At 44.8% G+C, this 15,179-nt stretch overlaps 1 protein-coding gene across 1 annotated transcript in view; it reads right to left on the minus strand.

Annotated features, from left to right (window-relative positions):
• The window catches only part of xdh (xanthine dehydrogenase), a 134,044-nt gene that overhangs the window by 66,367 nt on the left and 52,498 nt on the right, over positions 1-15,179 (minus strand). Inside the window, exons 9-12 of the mRNA XM_078542721.1 lie at positions 14,420-14,500; positions 10,022-10,163; positions 7,138-7,230; positions 186-337 (exon numbers count right to left, since the gene is read on the minus strand). Coding sequence (XP_078398847.1) covers positions 186-337; positions 7,138-7,230; positions 10,022-10,163; positions 14,420-14,500 — 468 coding nt within the window. The remainder of the gene's footprint in view (positions 1-185; positions 338-7,137; positions 7,231-10,021; positions 10,164-14,419; positions 14,501-15,179) is intronic.

Genomic DNA, 15,179 nt, shown 5'->3' on the forward strand with positions numbered 1-15,179 from the left:
ACTGCACAGGCAGGAATCCTTTCAGAGAACAGTGGAAGCTAAACCTCTAGACTTGCCATAAATTGGATTGGGTTAACATTAAGTGGCAGGTTTGATGAGGAGCCGAGCATTTCCGACATGTGTTGCCCTTGTGTGACAGCTCGTACGATTACCACCCTACCCTGGTTGGTGCGCAAAGTACTCACTGCGACATTTCGGATTTGTTGCCCGGCAAACCAACGCAGCTGCTCCAACACAGCCTTGAAAACCTCAGTCCTGTAACTGGGGAGTTCATCAACAGCCTGCTTCAAAAAGGTCCCGATGTAAGTCAGGGTACAGGCTGCCCCGAACAATATCCCTGCAAAACAACAGAGGTATATTTTGCATTTATACGGCAGCTTTAACATAGTAAAACTTCCCAAGCCACTTCACAAGATCAATTATCAAACAACAATTGCACCAGACCCCATTAGGGGATAATAAAACAGGTGATCTAAAGCTTGGTCAAAGAGGAAAGTTTTAGGGAGTGTCTTAAAGAGAGAGGATGGAATTCCCAAGTTTGAGCAGTTTTTTAAAAATTCATTCATGGGATGTGGGCATCACAGGCTAGGCCAGCAATTGCCCTTGTTCAGAGGGCATTTAAGAGTCAACCACATTGCTGTGGGCCTGGAGTCACATGTAGGCCAGACCAGGTAAGGTCCTTCATTAGTGGTTTTTACAACAATTGACAATGGTTTCATGATTATCATCAGGCTTTTAATTCCAGATTTTTATTGAACTTAAATTCCACCATCTGACCATAGCAGGATTTGAACACAGGCCCCTAAAGCACTACCCTAGGCCTCTGAATTACTAGTCCAACAACAATATCACCACACCATTGCCTCCCCTGAAAGCACAGTTGCCAGTGATGGAGAAATTCCAATCAGAGGTGCATATGATCCCAAAATTGGAGGAGCGCAGAAATCTCAGAGGGTTGTAGGGCTGGAGGGAATTACAGAGAGGAGGAGGAGTGAAGCCATGGAGTGCTGTGCACAAGGATGAGAATTTTAAAATTGAGGCGTCACTTGACTGGGAGCCAATGTAGGTCAGCAAGTCTTCGATCTGATGCCGCAATGGCATTGGGGTGCTGGGAAACCCATCCAAGTTAAAATTTCCTGGGCCGGGAGGCACACTTTTGGTCCCCACTGCAGAATTTAGCAGATCGGGACTCTACAGCAGTGCTCTGACAACCCAGGGCTTTCAGGGGGTTTTGATTAAGGTGAACGTCTATCGTGTAGCATCATAAACATCACAGCACAGGAGGAGGACATGTGTCCTCTGGTGCAGGTGCCACTAGGAACTGACTGCTTTGATGTCTCTCTAATCACCCACTCCAATCCCTTAAACCCTTTTATTATCTTCCTTTTTCAGATACCTATATTAGTAGTGTGAATGGGGAACTCACTAACTCAAAGGCAGTGGATGCCGGAGTTGAGGTACAAATACGCCACAATATATTTGAATGGATGCAGGCTCAAAGGGCTCCTGCTCTTCCTAATGTTCCTTTTCAAATGAAGTTGTGGTCTCTCCCTCAATAGTAACTTGGGGTAGACTAGGCCATGTTACTTGTTTGTAACAAAATGGGTAAGAAAGCCGGTGGGTGCAAAACTGGTGACAGCAGATGGGCCCATTTTGGACTCTCATCTATTTTCTTTTGTCAAATGTGTAATATCTTTCTTGGGTAACAGCAGCCAGAGACAAATGAGCAGGAGGGTCATCATAAGCCTGAGGGACCAGGCCCAGAATGTCATTGAACTGCCACCCACTTGTGTCTTCGTGGCACTGAAATGGGCAGTCCTTACCCAGCCTGGCTTGTATCTGACTCCAGAGCCACACCACTGCAGTTGCCTCATAATGCCTGAGCCAACCCCAACCCCCACCGCTCCCCAGAAGTGACCTAGCAAACCACTCAGTTATATCAAAGCGGCTGCCAGCGGCTCAGGGAGGTGGTGGCACAGTGGTAATGTCACTGCAGCAGTTCACGAAGGCAGCTCACCACCATCTTCTCAAGGGCAATTAGGGATGGGCAATAATAAATGCTGGCCTAGCCAGCGATGCCCACATCCCATGAATGAATTTTTTTTAAAATGCAGAGGCCCAGGCTAATGATCTGGAAACATGGATTCAAATCCCACCACGACAGCTGGTGGACTTTAATTCAATTAATAAATCTGGAATATAAAGCTAGGCTCAGTAATAGTGACAATCATCGATTGTCGTTCGAAAAAAAACCCACCTGGCTCACTAATGCCCTTTAGAGAAGGAAATCTGCCGTCCTTACCTGGTCTGGCCTATGTGTGACTCCAGACCCACAATAACAGGGTTGACTCTTTAATGGCCTCAGAATTGGCCGAGCAAGCCACTCAGTTGTATCAAACTGCTATAAGGGCAAAAAGGAATAAAACCGGATGGATGACTTGACATCGACCTAGGCACCAGAAACGACAATGGCAGCCTTACTGACCCGGCAACGTTCTCCTTACTAACATGTGGTGGGTTGTGGAGAGCTGCCCCGCAGACAATCCAAGCAACAGCCTGACATAATCATACTCAGCAAATTATACCTTACAGACAACATCTTAGACATGTTCATCACTATCCCTGGGTATGTTCTGTCCCATGGGCAGGACAGATCCGCCAGAGGTGGGTGGGGGCCCATAGTGTTTTGCAGCCGGGGGTGGGGGGAGTTGTCCTCATGGCATCAAACATGGACAAGGAAAACTTTTGCTGATAACCATCTACCCCATCCCCAATGATGGGGAAGTCCAGCACATCAGTGCAAAAGACAAGGCTGAAGCATTTGCAACAATCTTCAACCAGAAGTGCCCAATGGATGATCCACCTTGGCCTCCACCTGAGCTCCCCTGCATCACAGAAGGTGTCGTTGACAATGCTATCAAGCGGCACTTGCTCAGCAATAACCTGCTCCCTGGCACTCAGTTTGGATTCCGCCAGGGCCACTAAGCTCCTGATCTCATTACAACCTTGGTCTAAATATGGACAAAAGAGTTGAACTCCAGTGGTATTGTCTCTGGACGAGTAATCCAGAGACTCAGGGTAAATGCTCTAGGGGCTTGGGTTCAAATCCCGCCACGGCAGATGGTGGAATTTGAATTCAATAAAAATCTGGAATTAAAAGCCTAAGGATGATCATGAAACCATTGTCAATTGTTGTAAAAACCCATCTGGTTCACTAATGTCCTTTAGGGAAGGAAATCTGTTGTCCTTACCTGGTCTGGTCTAAATGTGACTCCAGACCCACAGCAATGTGACTGACTCTTAAATGCTCTCTGAAATGGCCTAGCAAGCCACTCAGTTGTATCAAACTGCTACAAAGTCACAAAAAAGGAATGAAACCAGACAGACCACCCTGCATCGACCTTGGCACCAGAAATGACAAAGGCAAACTCAGCCCTGTCGACCCTGCAAAGTCCTCCTTACTAACATCTGGGGGTAAGTGCCAAAATTGGGAGAGCTGCCTCACAGGCAAGTCAAGCAATAGCTTGACATAGTCATCCTCACGGAATCATACCTTAGAGATAATGTCCCAGACACCACCATCACCATCCCTGGGTATGTCCTGACCTACCGGCAGGACAGACCCAGCAGAGGTGGCAGCACAGTGGTATACAGTTGGGAGGGAGTTGCCCTGGGAGTCCTCAACGTGGACTTTGGACTCCATGAAGTCTCATGGCATCAGGTCAAACATGGGCAAGGAAACCTCCTGCTGATTAGCATGTACCCACCCTCCCTCAGCTGATGAATCAGAGCTCCTCCATGTTGAACATTACTTGGAGGAAGCACTGAGGGTGGCAAGAGTGCAGAATGTACTCTGGGTGGGGGACTTTAATGTCCATCACCAAAGAGTGGTTCAGTAGCACCACCAATGACCAAGCTGACCCGATCCCATATGATATAGCTGCTAGACTGGGTCTGCAGCAGGTGGTGAGGGAAAAACATGCTTGACCTCATCCTCACCAACATGCCTGCTGCAAATACACCTGTCCATGACAATATTGGTAGGAGTGATCACCACACAGTCGTTGTGGAGGCGAGGGTGACCAAGGCTGGGAACTGAACATCCAAGGGTATTCAATATTTAGGAAGGACAAGCAAAAAGGAAAAGGAGGTGGGGTGGTGTTGAAAGTTAAGGTCGAAATCAGTGCAGTACTAAGAGGACATTAGCTCAGAAAACCTAGATGTAGAATCAGTGGGTGGAGCTAAGAAGCAACAAGAGGCAGAAAACATTAGTGGGAGTTGTCTATAGGCCTCCAAACAGTAGTGATAAGGTAACAAGCAGCATTAAACAGGAAATTAGAGATGCATATAACAAGGGTGCTCCAATCATCATGGGTGACTTTAAACTACATATAGGTTGGGCAAATCAAATTAGCAATAATACTGTGACGGATGAATTCCTGGAGTGTGTTTGAGATGGGTTTTTAGACCAATGTGTCGAGGAACTGACTAGGGAACAGAAAATCCTAGATTTGGTGTTGTGCAATGAGAAGGGTTTAATTCATAATCTTGTTGTGGGGGGTCCTTTGGGGAACAGTGACCATAACATGATAGAATTCTTCATTAGGGTGGAAAGTGAAGTAGTCCGATCTGAAACTAGGGTCCTAAATCTAAACAAAAAAACACTATGAAGGTATGAAGGGTGAGTTGCTTAAAATAGATTGGGGAACTTCATTAAAAGGCATGGTGATGGATAGGCAATGGACAATATTTAAGGAATGAATGTACACATTGCAACAGTTAGATATTCCCTTCTGGCACAAAACACAACAGGAAAAGCGACCCAACCATGGCTAACAAAAGAAATTAAGATCGAAGTAGTAAGAAGTAATTAAGAAGTATTAGATCCAAAGAGGAGTCATATAAAGTTGCTAGAAAAAGTAGCAAGCCTGAGGATTGGGAGCAGTTTAGAATTCAACAAAGGAGGACCAAGAGATTGATTAAGAGGGGAAAAATAGAGTATGAGAGTAAACTTGCAAGAAACATAAAAGTAAACTTTAAAAGCTCTATAGGCATGTTAAAAGAAAATGATTAGTGAAGACAAATATAGGTCCTTTACAGTCCGAAATGGGAGAATTTATAATAGAGAACAAGGAAATGGCAGAACAATTAAACAACAAAGGAGGTGGCCATGGAAACTGTGGATGCCTTGCTTGTCATCTTCCAAAATTCTATAGATTCTGGAACGGTCGCAATGGATTGGAGGGTGACAAATGTAACCCCACTATTTTTTTAAAAAGTAGGGATGGAAAAAACAGTGAATTAGAGACAGGTTAGCCTAACATCAGTGGTATGGAAAATGCTAGAGTCTATTATAAAGGATGCGATAACAGGACACTTAGAAAATATCAACAAATTAGAGAAAGTCAGCATGGATTTATGAAAGGGAAATCATGTTTGACAAATCTAGTGGAGTTTTTTGAGGACATAATTAGCAGAATAGATAAGGGAGAACCAGTGGGTGTGGTTTATTTGGATTTTCAGAAAGCTTTTGATAAAGTCCCGCATAAGAGTTTAGTGTGTAAAATTAAAGCATATGGGATTGGGGATAATGTATTGAAATGGATTGAGAATTGGTTAGCAGACAGGAAACAGAGAGTAGGGAGAAATGGGTCTTTTTCAGAGTGGCCGGCAGTGACTAGTGGGGTATTGCAGGGACCAGTGCTTGGGCCCCGGCTATTCACGATATATATCCATGATTTGGATGAGGGAACCAAACGTAATATTTCCAAGTTGGTGATGACACAAAACTTGTTGGGAATGTGAGCAATGAGGAGGGTGTTAAGAGGCTTCAAGGCGAATTAGATAGCTTGAGTGAGTGGGTAAATACATGGCAGATGCAGTATAATGTGGATAAGTGTGTAGTCATCTACTTTGGTAGGAAAAACAGAATGGCAGAGTATTACTTAAATGGTGATAGATTGGGAATGTTGATGTACAAAGGGACCTAGGTGTCCTTGTACACCAATCGCTGAAAGCTAGGATGCAGGTGCATCAAGCAGTTAGGAAAGCAAATGATATGTTTGCGAGAGGACTTAAGTACAGGAGCAAGGATGACTTACTGGAGCTGCACAGGGTCTTGGTGAGACCACACTTGTGTGCAGTTTTGGTCTCCTTACCTAAGAAAGGGTATACTTGCCATAGAGGGAGTGTAGCACAGGTTCACCAGACTGATTCCTGGGATGGCAGGATTGTCGTACGAGGAGAGATCAGCCTGTATTCACTGAACTTTAGAAGAATGAGAGGAGATCTCATTGAAATGTATAAAATTTGACAGGGCTGGACAGACTGGATGCAGGGATGATGTTTCCTCTGGCTGGGGGGATCTAGAACAAGGGGTCGGAGTCTCAGGATACTGGGTAGACCATTTAGGACTGAGATGAGGAGAAACCTCTTCACTCAGAGGGTAATCAACCTATCGAATTCTCTACCAAGGAAATAGTTAGATTTCTGGACTCTAAAGACATCAAGGGGTATGGGGAGAGAGCGGGAGTATGGCGTTGAGGTAGAGGATCAGCCATGATCAAATTGAATGGTGGAGCCTGCTCCAAGGGCCGAATGACCTACTCCTGCTCTTATTTTCTATGTTCGTATGTCTCAGAACATCACTGCAGGAGTTCCTCAGGGTCGTGTCCTCAGCCCAACCATCTTCAGCTGCTTCATCAATGACCTTCCTTCCATCATAAGGTCAGAAGTGGGAATGTTCACTGATGATTGCATAATGTTGGGCACCATTTGCAACTCCTCAAATACTGAAGCAGTCCATGTCCAAATGCAAAAAGACTCAGACAACATTCAGGCATCCCATGAACGAATGAGAAAAAGAAGGCAGTTCACCAGGCATCTAGGAATGGCCAATATTTGCCTGCCTTGGCAGTGATGCACACATCCCGAGAGCAAATGTTAAATAAATTGTTACCCTGAGAGGGGAAAGCTTCCCCACTGAGAAGGAAAAGCAGGACAAACTTTTGAAGTCGATAGTGATAGTGGGCTGACCTCCAAAGCAGCAGTGCGGACTCCTCAAACTCCACCACTCCCACCCTCCTCGTCAACCTCATAAATAAAATCATTGAGGACTTACAGTTTCACTTCACCTACCAGTCTCAGTGCGCTGGCTCATATTGAGCTGTGGAATATGAGCTGGAGCCAAGATAACTGGATACAACATGTTCTTCATCTTCATTTCGATACCTGCACAGACCAGAGAGATGGTAAATATTTACCCCACGGTTGTGTCCCCAGCCATGCCACCAATGCTACTCTCAGATCTTCACTATTTGTTTATGGAGCAAGTTGAGGGCTGGGGGAGTTGAGTGGGGGGGGTGTGGGGGGGGGTGGGTGTATTTTCAGTCCAAGGTTACTGTTGAAAAGTTGGAAAAGTCTTGAGGAAATATTTGTGGACAAACACTTAAGCTATCCAACATTGTCCACCATTCCAAGCCCAGTATAGCAGAGCTCAGGAGTCAGCCTCAGGTCTAGGATCCAGGAAGGCCAGATTGTGAATTCACTCATATAGAGGGAAGCTCCCTCAATGTACATCAACTGTCACCTCAGAAAAGCACTTCCCCTCTCCTCACCCACCTCCCAAATTTCCTCAAAACTCACACCCCATTCCCCCTCCATGCACCACCCCCTATCCTCCTTCCTACCAACCACCTCCCTGCTCTCCTTCCTCTCCTCCTGACACCTGTCCCAATTCCCCCTCACTTGCCCTTCTTTTCCTCCCGTACTACTGCATGAAAACCATACCTCCTGAAGTGACAGGTACTTACCGTAGGGTAACCCTTAAAACAGTGGTTATCTGCTGATAGCCTGAAAGCGCAGTTGACTGAATTGCGACTAATTGACCAACTGGAGTGCTTTCGGCATTCCACATACTTGGAATTAGAGTAAACCAACCATACTTGGAATCAACGGGAGAAACTGCTTACCAATTTTAAGAACATTCTAATGTAACAATATTTGGAATTAAAAGTTGGATTCTCTGATAGAAATAAGATTGTTTTCTTTACCTTTTCCTAAGAACTGTTAATGTAGTAATTAACAGTTTCACCAGCTGGAGGTTGCACTTTTGATCCTTCCCTAAACCTCTATATAGTTTATATTGTCTCCCATAGCCTTCCATTTTGCTTACTCACGAATTTCATCTCTATGCACCTTTTGGTGAAGAGATGCATTACTCAGGAGAGACTCCCAGACCTTTACAGTATTTGAGACAACATAATCTGGCTCAAACTTGCTAAAAATTCTAGCTGTAGGATGGTAATCTTCTTTGTGTGTTCTTTCCCTTTGGGGAGAGTTATAGACCTGACCTTCAGGCCCATTCACTGTCCTTAGGATTTGGCTACCTTAACTTTAAGTGGAAAGTAAACATCAAAGAAGTACGCCTGGCCTCCGATAGCCCCAAGGACTAGAATTATCATCTACCACACCAGATCAGTAAAAATGACCATGAAGCTATTGAATTGTTGAAAAAACCCAGCTGGTTCGCCAATTTCCTTTAGGGAAGGAAATCTGTTGCCCGTACTTCGGTCTGGCTTATACGTGATTCCAGTCCTAAACCACCGGAGTTGACTCTTAACTGCTCAATGAAGTGGTCCAGTAGTGACTTGGTTGGGGCAAACAGGCAGGCTAGAGATGGACAGTATATATCAACTGTTGTTAGGGGTGCTCAGAACTTGAGGATGACTGAAAAAAAAGTTGACAATGGCCCAAATCATAGAATCATTGAATAGTTACAGCACAGGAAGAGGCCATTTGGCCTGTCATGTCTGTGCCAGCCCTCAGCAAGAGAAACTCAGCTAGTCCCACTGTCATGAAGCTATTAATGTATATAATAATATTATTGGAAAACATTTTCTTTTAAAATAAAGGTTTAGTCTGTGGGTGTGTTTTAATTGGATTAAAGCCAGCTAGTCGGGGTGCTTTGACGTGTACTAGTTTTGATATGTAAGAGCTTTAGAGTGCATTTGCATTCTTTTGAATCGAACATTCAAGAAATGGGGTGAATTCTGGCACCTAGTTAGCAGAAACCAAGCAATATAAATATATATTACTAACAAAATTGGCACTATGAAAAGGGTTTTATTGTTAGAGAGGTGGAGTTCAAAGTGGCTGGAGATATAATGAGAATTTACATTCAATGGGCTGTGCTACGTATAACAAGACAACCGTTTTGTATGCAGAGCAGAGGCAATGTGAGACCAAAAGCAGCTGTCAGCCTCTAACTGGCTCCACAGGAACCAAAGTGAAAAGAACCTCATTTTGAAGTTGTAAGGTGAAAATGTTTTGCCTGGTGTTTGGTTAAGTCTATGGATTGCTTTTGCCTTAATGGAGATTAGTTTGGGAATTTGTTAAAAAGTTATGTAGTAATTTGTAGCCTTGTGTATGTGTTTAACTTGTGTAAATTAATAAAAATGTTTCACTTAGCTTAATATAAAACATCTCGAGAACTGGTGGTCTGATTCTTGAATTTAGAGTTGCATCTCAAACATAACACTTCAAATTATAGGTTATGACAATTGTTTATAGTTTCCCTCAGGGATGTTTTTTTAATAACTCAACTTTACCAACTGCTCGGTCAGAACACCCACTCCCCTGCCTTTTCTCCCTAGCTCGACAGCTTTTTTTAATGTTCAGATAGTTATCCAATTCCCTTTTCAAAGCCATGATTGAATATGCCTCCACCACAACCTCAGGCTGTACATTCCAGGTCCTAACCACGCGTTGCTTAAAAAAAGTTTTTCCTAATGGTTGCCTCTGGTTCTTTTGCCAATCACCTTAAATCTTAATCCAGCTGCTAATGGGAAAAGTTTCTACTTCAGGCTCTTACAAACACACAGCGAACAGTTCTATTCACTCCACTTCACAATGTTGCACATGAAACACTCAACTCGGCTGCACCGCCAGATCCAGTCTCTTTACACTGTTGAGGGAGGGAGGAGAGGATGGGATTTTGGCCAGTCTGCAGTTTGCATCTTACCCACTTCAGTGTTGCCAACCACAAGCTTGGCCTCAGGGTACTTGCTCTTTAAGGTCAACAGTTCTTTCAAAGTTGTTGGCTGAATCCAGGTGACATGCTCCCCTTTAAAGAACAGTGTCTGCTGCTGTGACTCATGAAGTAACTGTAAAACAAATGGGGAAACGCTGAGCTGTTTAATAATGATCAATCTTCTTCTCTGGGAATTCGCGACTTGAGTGTGCCCAATGTTCCTGGTCATTTCGACCCAGGTTTTCGTGCACTAGAATTGGCGAACGATGGTAGAAAGGTTTTAGCACTGCTGGCCAGAAAGGCCACAATTGTGCACAGTGAGATCCCAGATACCCCAAACGTTGGCCCCAACAGGGAGGAAATTCTTCCTCCTTTCTTTAGGAATGTCCTAGAGCCTTGAGTCTTCAGAGGGCGTCGAGGCAAATCCGAGTGACTAGTCTTTTTTGGGGGGTGCCCTTTGCTTTGGTACCTTTGGGGTGTAGCAAGAGGAAAGTAGGGTGAGAGACCAGGTATGCCCCCCTCCCACCTCATCATACAGCCTGCACAAGATTTGTGCTTACCCCAGACATTGGTCCTGGGGAACAAAACAGATGAACTGATAGTGAAAATAGAAATAAATAAGTACGATCTGATAGGCATTACAGAGACATGGCTGCAGGATGACATAGATTGGGACCTGAATGTTGAAGGGTATGTGGCATTCAGGAAGGACAGGAAGCTAGGAAAAGGTGGAGAGATGACTCTGTTAATTAATGATTGTATTAGCGCATTAGAGAGGGATGACCTAAGTTCAGGAAACCAGAATGTAGAAGCGGTTTGGGTTGAGATGAGAAACAATAAAGGCAAAAAGTAACTTGTGGGAGTGGTGTACAGGTCCCCTAATTGTAACTACATGGTAGGGCAAGGTATAAAGGAAGAGATAATGGGAGCTTGTCAGAAAGGTACAACGATAATCATGGGGGATTTTAATCTTCAGATAGACTGGAAAAATCAGATGGGCAAAGGTAGACAAGGAGTTTATAGAATGTTTTTGGGATCATTTTTTTAGAACAGCACATTCAGGGGCCAACCAGAGAGCAGGCTCTACTACGCCTGGTATTGTGTAATGAGATGGGATTAATTGAGAACCTCATAGTGAAAGCACCTCTAGGTAGCGGCGATCGTAATATGATTGAATTTTACATTCAGCTTGAGGGAGGGAAGAGTAGATCCAGGGCAAGTATTTTAAACTTAAATAAGGGCAATTATGAGGGCACGAAAGCAGAGCTAGCTGTAGTGAACTGGCCAAATAAGATTAAGGAATAGGTCCATAGAGATGCAGTGGCAGACTTTCAAATGGGGTATTTCAGAATACACAGAATAGATACATTCCAAAGAGAAAGAAAACTTCCAAGTTGGTCAGAATATAAAGAAGAGCAAAGAAAGGCAAAAAGATTAATAAGGAGGGGAAAATTAGAAGTATGAGAGAAAACAAGCTGGAAATATAAAGACAGATAATAAGAGTTTCTATAGATATTTAGATAAGAAAAGAGTTAACAAAGTGAGCGTAGTTAACAAAGTGAGCATTTGTCCTACAGAAAGTCAATCTGTGAATTAACAATGGAAAGTAAGGAGATGGCAGATGAATTGAACAGGTATTTTGCATCAGTTTTCACTATAGAGGATACAAAGTAACATCCCAGAAACAGCTGTAAATCAGGAATTGGAAGGGAGGGAGGAACTGAGGAAAATTACAATCACCAGGGAAGTGGTACTGAGTAAATTGTTGGGGCTACAGGCTGACCAATCTTTGGTTCCTGATGGGCTTCATCCTGGGGTCTTGAAAGCAGCGGCTCCTGAAATAGTTGATGCATCGCTTTTAATTTTCCAAAATTCCCTGGATTTGGGAAACATTCCCTTAGGTTGGAAAATAGCAAATGTAACTCCGTCATTCAAAAAGGGAGGGAGACAGAAAGCAGGAAACTGACAGGCCAGTTAGCCTAACACCTGTCATCAAGAAAATGTTAGAGATTATTACTAAAGATGTTATAGCAGGGCACTTAGAAAAGTTTAAAAGACAATCCGACAGAGTCAACATGGTTTTATGTGAGGGAAATCATGGGGCAGAAATTTAGGTCCCGCGGGCGGGCACCCTCCCGACCCAATCGGGCGTAAAATCGTGCGAGAAGATGTCGGGCGAGTGCCCTTACGTCATCCCGTGCTTGCATGGTATTTCGGTGGGCAGATGCATGCAAAAGCTGGAAGCGCGCCCGCCGAAAATTAAAGGAGCAATTAAGCCGTTTAACGGCGCATTTGACTCCAATTTTTGTGGTCTGTCCAACCCTGCAGTTGGCGGACGGGCGAATCGGCCAGGCGAACTCTGTATTTTTCATTAAACCTTATCCAAGGGCGGGATGAGGTTTCCGTTATTAAATAAAATAAAAATAAAAATCTACGGGCAGCATTTTCATTATCTATATGTTCAGGTGCCTGATTGTGATGCTTGGAAATTTTTTTCCTGATTTTCTAAACTTTATTTCATGGTCTTTGGGTCCGAAGCTCTCTAAGGCAGCTCTCTGCCTTCAGGGAGCTTTCTCTCAGCGCTCGCCCGTAACCCATTAATTGGTCAGCCATCGTGAAATCGCGGTTGGGTGCAGATTGCAGTCGGTGGTCTGTTTCCCGACTGTTCCCGGGCCCGCTGATCATTAACCCTTTATACCACAATCTCCCCTGTGAGGGTCCCTCAAAGTGGCTGCCACTTCAGCAGCGGCTACCTCTCTTGGTGGTGCTGCCGAAGCTACAGGGCTGACAGCCCTCCGAGTGGGCCTGTAGAGTGGAGGGTCAGCCCGCTGTCCCTAATTGGATGGCAAGCTGAACAACGGCCTCTCAAATGGCCGCCACTGGGAAGATTGTCACCGCAGTCCTGCTGTCCACACGCTCAGGATTGAGGCCTACACAATGTCCCAGCTCTGGGACTCTCTCTGCGCCAGAAAATCCTGCTCACATTTGCTCATTTTATGCTCCGTCCCCATGACCAATCCATCCTAAAACCTGCAGCCCAGCTGAGGCCCAACCAGTGATTTGAAAAGGTATGGCCTAACCTAGAGGGCGAGAGTTTAACTAAGTGGGAATAGGGCCGTTTTACTACAGTTTGTTTTGAAGTCTGCTGGAACATTGCTCTAAAGAGTCAGGGCAAAGCAAAATGGTTTCAAAGAGTTACAGCAACAACACCAAGGGCACAATTTTTAGGCTGGCGGGCGGGCACGGTCGGCGGTTCCGGGATCAGCCGGGGAATGGAACGCTGACCGCGATCGGCCCCAGACCGTGATTTCACGCTGGCTGGCCAATTAATGGTCAGCCAGGGTGAAGCGCACACTGAGAAGCTCAGTGCTGCCAGGGTGGGGGCGGGAGGAGGGTGGGCGCTGACGTCAGCGTGGGCGCGGGCTATCGCCGACAGAAAGCTCCCTGAAGTCAGAGAGCTGCTTCAGGGAGCTGAAGACTTGAAAGACATTAAATAACGTTTTTAAAATCAGAAAAAAAATGTCCAAGCATCACAATCAGTCGCCTGAACATATACGTGATGAAAAATGTTCTCCATAGATGTTAATTTTTCTTCCATTTAATAGTCCTTGGATGAGGTTTCATGAAAAATGCAAAGTCCGCCTGGCCGCCTGGCCCGTCCGGCAAGTGTAAGGTTGGACGGACCATGACAATTTGGAGACAATTGCACCTTTAATACCCTTAATTGGCCTCTTAATTGTTGGCAGTTTTTGTGCGCACCCACGGACTGAAATATCGCACGAGCGAGGGATGACAGTGGAATGTTCGCCTGGTGTCATCTCGCGCGATTTGGCTTTCGATTGGGTCGGGCGTGCGCCCGCCCAATCAGCGTAAAATTCTGCCCCAAGTTGCATAGATATTGCTTCTTCAATATAGAAAAATTGCCCAGGGCACTTCACAATATACGTAATTATCATGAAATATTTGTCGCCACGCCACATAAGGTGCTCTTAGGAAAGGTGACTGAAGACTTTGTCAAAGCGTTAGGTTTTAAGGTGCATCTTAAAGGAGAAGGGAGTGGCAGGGAGGTTTTGGGAGTGAATTGCCAAGTTTGGGGTCGAGAGGGTTGAAGGTATGTCTGGCAATGGTGGACGCATCACAGGCCGAAGTTGGAAATAGTTCGGAAATTTCAAAGGGTTGTAGCGTTGGAGGACGTTACAGAGATGGGGAAGGGCAAGGCCATGGAGTAACTTGGAAACAAGGATGGGATATTTAAGATCAAGCTTTTCCTGGACTGGGAACCGATGTTGGTCAGCAAGTACCAGGGGGAAGGGTTAATCTGAAATGACGTGTTTCAGCAATAGGGATATGTCCTTCTTTAGAAGAAATGTTGCGTTCACCTGTACCTACCAGGAGTTCTGGGGGAAAGATCGGCTCCTGTGTGGGGTCCAGAGGCTTAAACTCTGATGGTTCAAAGAGTCTGGGTGATAGCTGTAGTAAAAGCAAGTTTTTATTAATTACTTCCAGGTTGCATTTTGACCAGTGAACTTGATGCCACCCCATGAGCAACTTTTACCTGTAAATAATCCTTCATCTACTTAAGTGGACAGCTCTTCATGACAGAAGAGTTTGACAACACGTTTTTTTGTTGGGGGTTGTTGTTGGTTGGAGAAGGGTCAGCAGTGCTGTGGACCAACTTCATTGCAATGGCATGACTTGCAAGTGAGAAGGTGATGCATTCCCGACATAGCTTGCATCTTCACGTCACGTGGGTTAAGCGGTGAAGGGGCTTGACCAAATAATTCATTGCGTTTGAGGTGATGAACCTTTAAAGTCATCAGTGGTGACCAGAAGGTAACATTGTGAGCAGTTGCATGATGTCATCGTGGCTACCGAATAAACAAACTGAAAGTGTCATCAGGCGTTTAATAAAGCGCTCAATGTGGGGACAGCGCCCCTTTAAGGACCAATCCAGATTTTAATTTGCTCGGTGAAGTGGATTATTTATTGTCCAATCTCAAACCTGATAGATCAACCCTACTTCAATACACAGCCAAAAGTCACCAGTAAATATGAGTATGGTGACATAGTTACTAAATGGTGGTGGGTTACAGTTCACTCAGCAAGACAGAGTTGCTCTGACCACATACACTTTTACATGTTGCTGTGA

The sequence above is a fragment of the Cetorhinus maximus genome, chromosome 5, assembly GCF_964194155.1.
Source record: "Cetorhinus maximus chromosome 5, sCetMax3.hap1.1, whole genome shotgun sequence".
In the NCBI taxonomy this organism is placed as follows: Eukaryota; Metazoa; Chordata; class Chondrichthyes; order Lamniformes; family Cetorhinidae; genus Cetorhinus; species Cetorhinus maximus.